The following is an 8859-nucleotide window of genomic DNA, read 5'->3' on the forward strand; positions in this document are numbered from 1 at the left end:
GGGCTTTGTTTTCCGGACAGCTTGCAATTTGCCGGAAGTATCGATCCGACCGGTTTCGCCTCCGACATTGATCAACTTGCGTTCTGTGGTACCCTTGGTCGGTCATGAAGGAGTCGAACTTCCGGTACCATTGCTGGGGGGCTTGCTTCAGTCCGTATAGGCTCTTATTCAGCCGGCACACCAGGTGCTCCTTCCTTTTCTTCTCAAATCCTTCCAGTTGATGCATGTAGATTTCTTCTTCGAGGTTGCCATGTAGGAATGTTGTCTTGACGTCCAATTGCTCTACCTCGAGGTCCATGCTTGCCGTTATGCCCAATACTATCCAGATGGATGTCATCTTTACTACCAGGGCAAAGATTTCATCGAAATCCACTCCTTTCTTCTGCTGGAAGCCCTTCACCACGATTTGGGCCTTATACCTTGGTGGATTTCCGGCATCTCCCGGTTTGAGTTTGTACACCCACTTGTTCCGGAGTGCTCTCTTCCCTTTCGACAACTCCGTTAGTTCATATGTGTGGTTCTCATGCAGGGAATCCATCTCATCTTGCATGGCACTCAACAACTTGCAGTAGTGGGTGTCTCGTTTTGTTTCTTCGAAGCTTTCCGGCTCCCCCTCATCGGTTAGCAACACATGCTCTGCATTTGGAAATTTTCGAGGGGCTCTTCTCTCTCGGAGAGGATATCTCCGTCCTTGGTTTCTGACTAACGGCTCCTCCGTTTGTTCTTCATCCGAATCCGATTCGGGATCTTGTCCGGTTCTAGTGTCTTCTTCTTCTTCGGTCGGTTCGGTTTCTTGTCCGAATCCAGCCGGTTCATCGAGTGTCATCTGGTTACCAGCTAACATCTGGTTTTCAATTGGGTATATCCTTGTGTCCTCAAGCTGGTTTTCATTGGATGATCCGGAGTTCATCACCTTCTTCTCCTACTCCCAATTGGCAATGGTCTTGTCTTCCATGAAGACTATGTCTCGACTCCGGAACACCTTTTTGTCGACCAGATCCCACACCTAGTAACTGAACTCATCATCACCGTAGCTAAGGAATATGCATGGTCGGGACTTCGGATCCAACTTTGCTCTCTTGTCCTTTGCAACATGCACATATGCGAGACACCCGAACACCTTTAGATGCCGGTAAGACACATCCTTACCGGTCCATACTCTTTGCGGTGTGTCTCTGTCCAAGGGTACTGAGGGTGATCTATTTATCACATAGGTCGTCGTCATCAGCGCTTCAACCCAAAACGTCTTGGGTAACTTTGCATGTGCTAGCATGCTCCAGACTCTCTCCATTATGGTCCGGTTCATCCTTTTGGCCAACCCGTTTAGTTCCGGCGTCTTCGGCACAATAAACTAAAGCCGGATTCCCTTCGATCGACAGTACTCCGATCGGCAATACTCCTTGAACTGCCCCCGGTATTCTCCTCCGTTATCTACTCGAACCGCCTTCAACTTCCGGCCGGCTTCTCTTTCCAGTCTCGCGTGGAGCTCCTTGAAAACGGATAACACTTGATCCTTCGTCTTCAGTGGTGAGGCCCACAACTTCCGATTGTGGTCATCTATGAACGTCACAAAGTATTGTGATCCGGCATTGACTTCGTGTCCACTTGACACACATCGGTATGCACTAGCTCCAATGGTGCATTCCGTCTCATTGGTGGTCTTGGCTAGAAGGAGGTTCGGTTTTGCTTGCCGCCCAAGCAATCGGTGCACTTCTCAAGTTGCACGTCCTTCAATGGAATGAGGTTGTCTACAACAAGCCTCTTCATCCCGTTCTCACTCATGTGACACAGTCTTTTGTGCCATAGCTCACCGGCAATGTCGGATGTTACGTTCACTTCTTCCCGACATATCCGGGCATTCATCAAGTACACAATGTTGACCTTCCGGGCTCGGGCCACAATCAAGCTTCCCTTGCTGAACTTCATAACTTCGTTTCGAATGCTACCCGTGTAGCCTTCATCATCTAGCGGACCGGCTGATATCAGGTTCTGTCGAACCTCCGGAATGTGTTAGACATCCTTCAACAGCAACTTGCATCCGATTGATGTCGTCAACAACACATCTCCTATGCCGATAATTTGGCATGTACCTTCATTCCCCATTCGGACACGACCATGATCACCGGCTGTGTAGGATGAGAAGCATTTCCGATCCGGTGTCAGGTGGAACGACACTTCGGAATTGACAACCCACGTTGTCTCGTCGCTGACAAGGTTTAACTCATTCTCAAGTTCGATAATGAGCATAAGTTCTTCTTCACTTGTTGCGATTGCCGACGTTCCCTTCCGATCCGGGCCTCTTTGGTTCGAACCGTTTTGGTCTGAACTCTTCTTTGAATCGAACAACGCTAGCGTTGCCCAACGTGACAACTAACGTCTCCCAACTATCCGGGAGGGAACCGAGCAGGAGCAATGTGAGTACCTCATCAACGAGAGGTACTTCCAATGAGGTTGCTTGATGTATCAGCCCCGGGAAGGCATTCATGTGCTCCGCCATACTAGAGCCGTCCTGGTACCAGAGCCTCACTAGCTTCCGAAATACTGAAACTTGATTAACATCATTCTTGTTCTGGAACATGATGCCGATCTTCTCCCAGAGTTCCTAAGCCTTGCTATCTTCATTGAAGTTGTTGTACAGTCTCATGTCGATGAAGCACTGGATGTAGGTCGTCGTCTTCATGTGCATCACCTCCCGCACTCTGGCATCGATCTTATTCGGTCTCTTGTCCCCGAACTGAACCGGCAACCAAAGATCTTTAACCACCAGCTTATCCCTCATCTTCGACTTCCACACTGAGTAGTTCGAGCCGGTGAGCTTGAACATGCCGCCGAACGATTCTTCCATTTCTTGTGTTGTTCGCTTTGATACTAGTTTGTGAGGAATAGCGCGGAATACTGCTCAGCCACAATCGAGTCTTGAATTACTTCGATAAAAGTGCAACACAAGAATGGGAATAGATGTACACACAAAAGAGAGTACACAAGATGTTTATGTGGAAAACCCTGAATGGGATATTTATACTTATATGAACTTAGGGCTATTTACAAATATAGCCTTAATAGGCTTACTCAAGACATATTTACAGATATGTCTTCTCTTCCGGTTCTCACCGGGTCTCCTCTAGTTTCCGGATCTCTTATGGTTCTCACCGGGTCTCCTCTGGTTTCCGGATCTCTTCCAGTTCTCACCGGGTCCTCTTTATTCATCACCGGATCCCATCCGGATAGACCGATTTCCCAATACAAAAACTCTATTCAGGGCAATCTTAGTTTGAAACATACTCTCAATTTTCTTCCACAATACATCCACTTTGGTTTCATCATCAAAGCTGGTATATAAACTTATGTCTATGAAGCATCGTATATATGCAATTGTTTTTAAATGCATGACTTCCCAAGTCGATCCATCTACTTTCTCTGGTTTGTTCGTATCACATTGTACCGACAACCACAAATCTTTACATAATAACAGATCCCTCATTTTGGACTTCCATACTGAATAGTTGGGTCTAGTCAACTTAAGGATTCCACCAAGAGATTCATCCATATTCCAATTTTGCGGAAGGTATGAACCTCCGACCTGATACCACTTGTTAGGAATATTGGGAATTGGAATTAGCTTAGACAACCCACACAATAATGCTAGACGCAACTAAAAAACTAGAATACAGGTTCAAATTTTTACGTGGAAAACCCAAATTGGGATAAACCATGAGACCCTTGGGGTACCAAAACTTCCACTATACTCAAGAGTACAAGTAAGAACCACCTCTCTAGTTTTCACTAGAGGAATACATATGCATCAAGGCAACAACTTTGGTAATAGACTTCACCTGATTGGATGGAAAGAACAACAAGAAGACAAACAAAACACATAACAAAAAAACCTACTGCAGACGGACAAGAAAGTCGTTCTCCTGTCATGACGTGTGTGCTTCTCGACGGCTCGAACAACCCCTCTCAAAATCTCTGTCTCGTCTGCACAGTCCTGAAAACGTTCTCGCATTCTCCTCTTCTTGCTTTTTTAGTCACACACACTCTTTGTGTTCTTGTCCCTTCTTGCACATCGTGCATATATGCATACACAAACACACATATAAATAAATATAAATAAATTACTTTCGGCCCTTAGCCCTTCGTTGGCTCTCAGTTGTGGGTTCCACTTGAGTGGGTCCCACAATAAGGCACATATTCTAGGATGGATTCATGATTAGGCCCACTTATATAGACATACATCTGCCTTATGCCATGTAAAGTTTGATAGGGGAACTACGAAACCACTTCACATACACTTGAAGAATTTTTTTGCTAATTGTAGCATCAAGGAGTGGAATCTGAAGACCATTATATTTTTCATTTTGGTTTTATGAAATATAAGAGGGACATATCATTGCCTCTTTAACCAACATTTTGGGCTCTACATAAGAACAATGTATATATGAGAGCCAACGGTGCTTGAGGCTATTCGTGTTAGCATTCGAAAGAGATAGGGAGAAGTTATTGCAAAACATCAATACAACCCCACAACCTCATCAATGAAGAACTAACCCAAATTTCTTTACCCCCTTCACTCCTAATCATGCATTAAGTCAATCAAGGGTTACACAAGTGGCCCAATCAAGACATTACAAATGGGTTCCAACCTTAGGGCAATTGATCAAGAATAGCAATTTGTTGTGCACTTAGGACAAGTCCTTGTGAACGATCTCACCACCTTTGTCATTGACAAGTAAAGGCCATTATCTCCCACCTTTGCAAGTGCTTCCCTCATGTAGAAGATCTCTCCATTCAATAGAGAAATTAATATCCATCATAATTGAGAACCTTTGTATAGATAGAACAATTCTTTAGTTCCAATTACATTTATTTTGGTTTGTTTTCCTTAAAATACATCAATGTATCATGTGACACCTTGAGCAACACTCACTTGAAGTAACCCTATGCACATAGTTTAGCAAAACAAGGGGCATCACTAGACCCCAATTTCTTTTGTAGCGTGTGTACATCTTGGTGTTTGTGTGATGTTAATGTGTAGGTCCAAATAGTGATGTCAATGTCAGTGCTAAATTCTGTGCTTGTATAAAGTGATTTATTTTTGTTTAGGGTTTAGGTTTTGTGCATGTATATACATGTATTTGTGACAATTTGTATGCCATGGACATCTCAAGTGTCGCATGTTGAAACAATTTTCCATGCTTTATTAATTTATGTTAGTCATGAATGGAAGAAATTTTGTTCGGAAGGGAGCGTGCCATAGAATGGTCATAAAAAGGAAAAACAACTCATTAGTTCAAAATGTCACCTCTACAATCCTTAGTTAATCAGTCCATGACTTGCATTTGTGGTATATATTTAAGTAACCAAGATTGAAGTTTTGATCTTACAATATAGATAATAGAATTTAGTGTGTCCACCATTTAGCTGATGTATATATAGTGTCTTTCCACCATTTGAATATGAAGAAAATACAATAAAAACGCACATGGGAAGGATCTTGTTCAAGTTGGAAACCCTTCCCTCCATGAAAGAACAAACAAGATTATGCTACTGTTGGTGGAGGGGCATATACCTTCCTCTCTCCCAGACATTACTTCCAATTAAACTAAGAAGGCTCATTATTATACACCACACACACATTCTCTCTCCCTCCCTGTTACACTACCCGAATTTTTTTATGATTAGGGTGGACCTCCGATTGGACTCGAACTCACACGGTGAAGTATCTGGACCCGCTGAACATACCATTAGCTCATCCGTCAAGAAGACTTAAAAACCCACCACTCACTGGACCTTCTCTATCTGTAGAGAAGGCCCTCGCCCCACTCTAAAACGTGGCATTACACATAATTGGAGCACAAGTTGGGTTACCCCATTCAAATGGTGTACATCTCACCTTGTCGCATATTTTAATGGAAAGAAGTCATTTCGTTAGACTAACTATTACCATGCAAGGCAGTAGGGGATTTATAAGGGATTGTCTGAAATCATTCATGGAATGAATGGGAAGCATGCAATGTCATGAAATTATATGATAGGTAGGTGATATGCTTAACCCCACTCTAAACCGTGGCATTACATATAATTGGAGCACAAGTTGGGTTACCCCTTAAAATGGTGTAAACCTCACCTTGTCGCATATTTTAATGGAAAGATGTCATTTCGTTAGACTAACTATTACCTTTCTTACGACCGAAATAAAGATTTCAATATGCTGCATTGTGAGTAAAATACTTCGGCATTGTGTGTTGACTGAGTGGGTGTATCTTAGCTTTAATTGTTTTGCCACTCCCCTCCATCGCCATCACCATTGCCTTTAGTTATAACAGGAATGGAACTCCAAAGTCTGCTTAGAAAAATGATCAAATTGAAGTTCCAATAAGCAATTATGTGTTTGATATATAGCAGAAAAGGTGATATAACCCTCTCATCTTAACATCTTGACATTGTGTCTCAATGGATCTAGTATTTAAATTGTACTGACGGTTGTAAAAATTACGTTGCAGCTGAAATTTAATACTAGCTCAATGTATTGACTCAGCCTCTCTCTTTAAACCTTGAATTTTCAAAATATTGGATTTCTAAAAATAGCCTGTACAATTTGATATACTGAAGTGGGGTTTTTTCATATAATGGAGGCTCCATACAATTGCTAGACTAACCAACCTCTCAAACGGACAATTTCAAACGTTTTATGAATGCCTAAAGAAGATAAGCTTTTTGAGTGATTGTTCATATACAGAAGAAATATCAAAATACCATTGATGTTCGGATTATTTACAAGATTACTCCTTGGTATGATTTCTAAACTATCTGGATATACAGAAGAAATGGCACATTTGTTTTATGTCGTAAGGAAGTTCTACTGCATCTCTGAAGTTTTATGAATATCCAACAAGTTGGGAATGGTTTTGTGACCTACAATAGGCTTCACATTTTATTTTTTTTCCGTAAATGGTCCATTTGCCAGTCTATCAAAGATGTGGCATTCAGGGAAACAAATGAAGAACTATAGGTGGAGATAATTAAAAGAAACATTTGCAGGCATGTGGGGAAATAAAGCCCAAATTATAATGGATATGTTTATATACCTGAGTTGCAAAAGCTCGTCATTATTGTAGGCACTTGCGGCATCAGATCCTGTTGGACTAATGATGTCGTAGCTACCACCACCGATGACATGGTAAGAGGAGCATAAGCTCATCATCATCTTTTCTTCTACCTCTTCTTCTTCTTCTTCTTCTTCTTCTTCTTCTTCTTCTTCCAAGGGCAGACCATGATTACAAGGTCTTACTTCCATCAACTACATGTATTTATATATATATATATATATGCATTAATCATGTGTGTGTGTGTGCGACAGAGAGATTGTTTTCAATCACCTTCCTTATATATATGAAGCAGTAGTAGCAGACAAACTGAGCAATCAATGGTAACTTATAATTATACATAGACAGAGACAGATGTTTGTGAGGTCTCTTACCTCCTTCCTCAACCTCGCATTCTCTTTCATAAGCTCTTTTTGCTGCCCAAATAATTATGTCATGACGCCATTAATTACGTACAGACGTACACTGGCATACATTATATATGCATCTCTCTATACACAACACACACATACATGTAAGCATATGTAATTAGTTCTTAACTAACCTTCAGGACCATGCTCACGGAAAAGGCTTCCTCCTAAATGTACATAAACATGGACAGATAAGTGAGTTGTGTTAAAATGCGCGCCATACATTAGGGTCCAATGCTAGTAGTATGTATTACATGCATGGTGCACCCAATATGTATTTAGATTAAAGGATCATCACCTACACTAGTGCATTGTAGCCATGCTAGTGATCCGATCACCAATATGAATCATTCATTTTCTAACATATTCTTGATGAGCCCAATATTTATCATTCAGTTTCTAATATCATCTGATAATTCATGCTCCACAAAAAGATAGAGAAAATTCCAGAAGAGCATATGTTTTTAGGTGAGAATATGCATGGTACCTTAACGTGTTGGATTTTTTTCAATCCTGTTTCTACTTCCTCCACCAACTTCTTAAGATCGTCGTACGATAGCTTTCGTAGTGCCTCTGTATCTCCAGTTCTCAATCTGCAACATGCACATGGATTTGTACTACATAACAATAATTAAGACGAAATGACTTGGAGGTCATACAAAGGAAGTTATCTAATGAAGTCTTCATGATATTATTTAACTTGATCCTCACAAGACTAATTAGGTGTGTTAGATTCACACTTTCAGGACATATAATATACCTTTGCTCTTGTTCAAGCCTCTCTACATCATTCCGCAACGTGATCACCTCCTGACTCATCACAATATACATACATTGTCACCTTTATATAACACAATACAACTTGGGTGGCAAAAACACTAAGAAGACGAGAATCATTAAATAACATGTCTCCAAATATATTTACATTATGATGTTCGGGTTCTTATATATCTCTGAATATCTATCCTTAAATCTGAAAATGCATTAAAGCAGGTAAAACCATTAAATCGCTTTGATTCACTCTTTTCCAGCAATTGCCCCAACTCTCACTTCATAGTAGTATAAGTATATTACCCAAATGTTCCCTTCTAAGAGTACATTATTCGCACATGTCTATGGGAACCACAATCATATCATATGATTATGTCTTCCTACATGTGTGAGGTACATGTCCATCTCTTTGGGATTCCTTAACACTACTAAGTACCCTTACTGTATGACTGAAGAAAAGTAACCCTCTTGTGCACCGAGAGGGCATCATTACCAACTTGATTAAACAATGCGCTTCCACGGGGAGAGAGAACCCACACTGTATGTAATCCACGGGCTTTCAAGCGGGGACA

The 8859-nt window shown here is 41.3% G+C and overlaps 1 protein-coding gene across 1 annotated transcript; it reads right to left on the bottom strand.

Moving 5' to 3' along the window:
• Positions 1 to 5998: 5998 nt before the first annotated feature.
• Positions 5999 to 8365, bottom strand: LOC147867475 (uncharacterized). The gene is made up of 5 exons (XM_087315260.1): positions 8277 to 8365; positions 8004 to 8109; positions 7481 to 7683; positions 7089 to 7300; positions 5999 to 6343 (listed from the first exon to the last, which is right to left on the bottom strand). Exons 3-5 carry the CDS (start codon positions 7508 to 7510, stop codon positions 6271 to 6273), a joined length of 315 nt encoding a protein of 104 aa, XP_087171386.1. The 5' UTR covers positions 7511 to 7683; positions 8004 to 8109; positions 8277 to 8365; the 3' UTR covers positions 5999 to 6270.
• Between the last annotated feature and the right edge of the window lie 494 nt (positions 8366 to 8859).

Source organism: Azolla caroliniana, unplaced genomic scaffold (assembly GCF_043228905.1).
Source record: "Azolla caroliniana isolate FFs.n. ecotype wild unplaced genomic scaffold, voAzoCaro1.0.p SCAF_2, whole genome shotgun sequence".
NCBI lineage: Eukaryota > Viridiplantae > Streptophyta > Polypodiopsida > Salviniales > Salviniaceae > Azolla > Azolla caroliniana.

Bases quoted from the DNA above. Each gene is read 5' to 3' on its own strand.
- LOC147867475 (XM_087315260.1), bottom strand. From the start codon at position 7,510: ATGAAAGAGAATGCGAGGTTGAGGAAGGAG. The intron at 7,301-7,480 runs GTAAGAGACCTC...AAATACATGTAG, and splicing joins ATGCGAGGTTGAGGAAGGAG to TTGATGGAAGTAAGACCTTG. The intron at 6,344-7,088 runs GTATATAAACAT...TTTTCTAAGCAG, and splicing joins GACGAGCTTTTGCAACTCAG to ACTTTGGAGTTCCATTCCTG.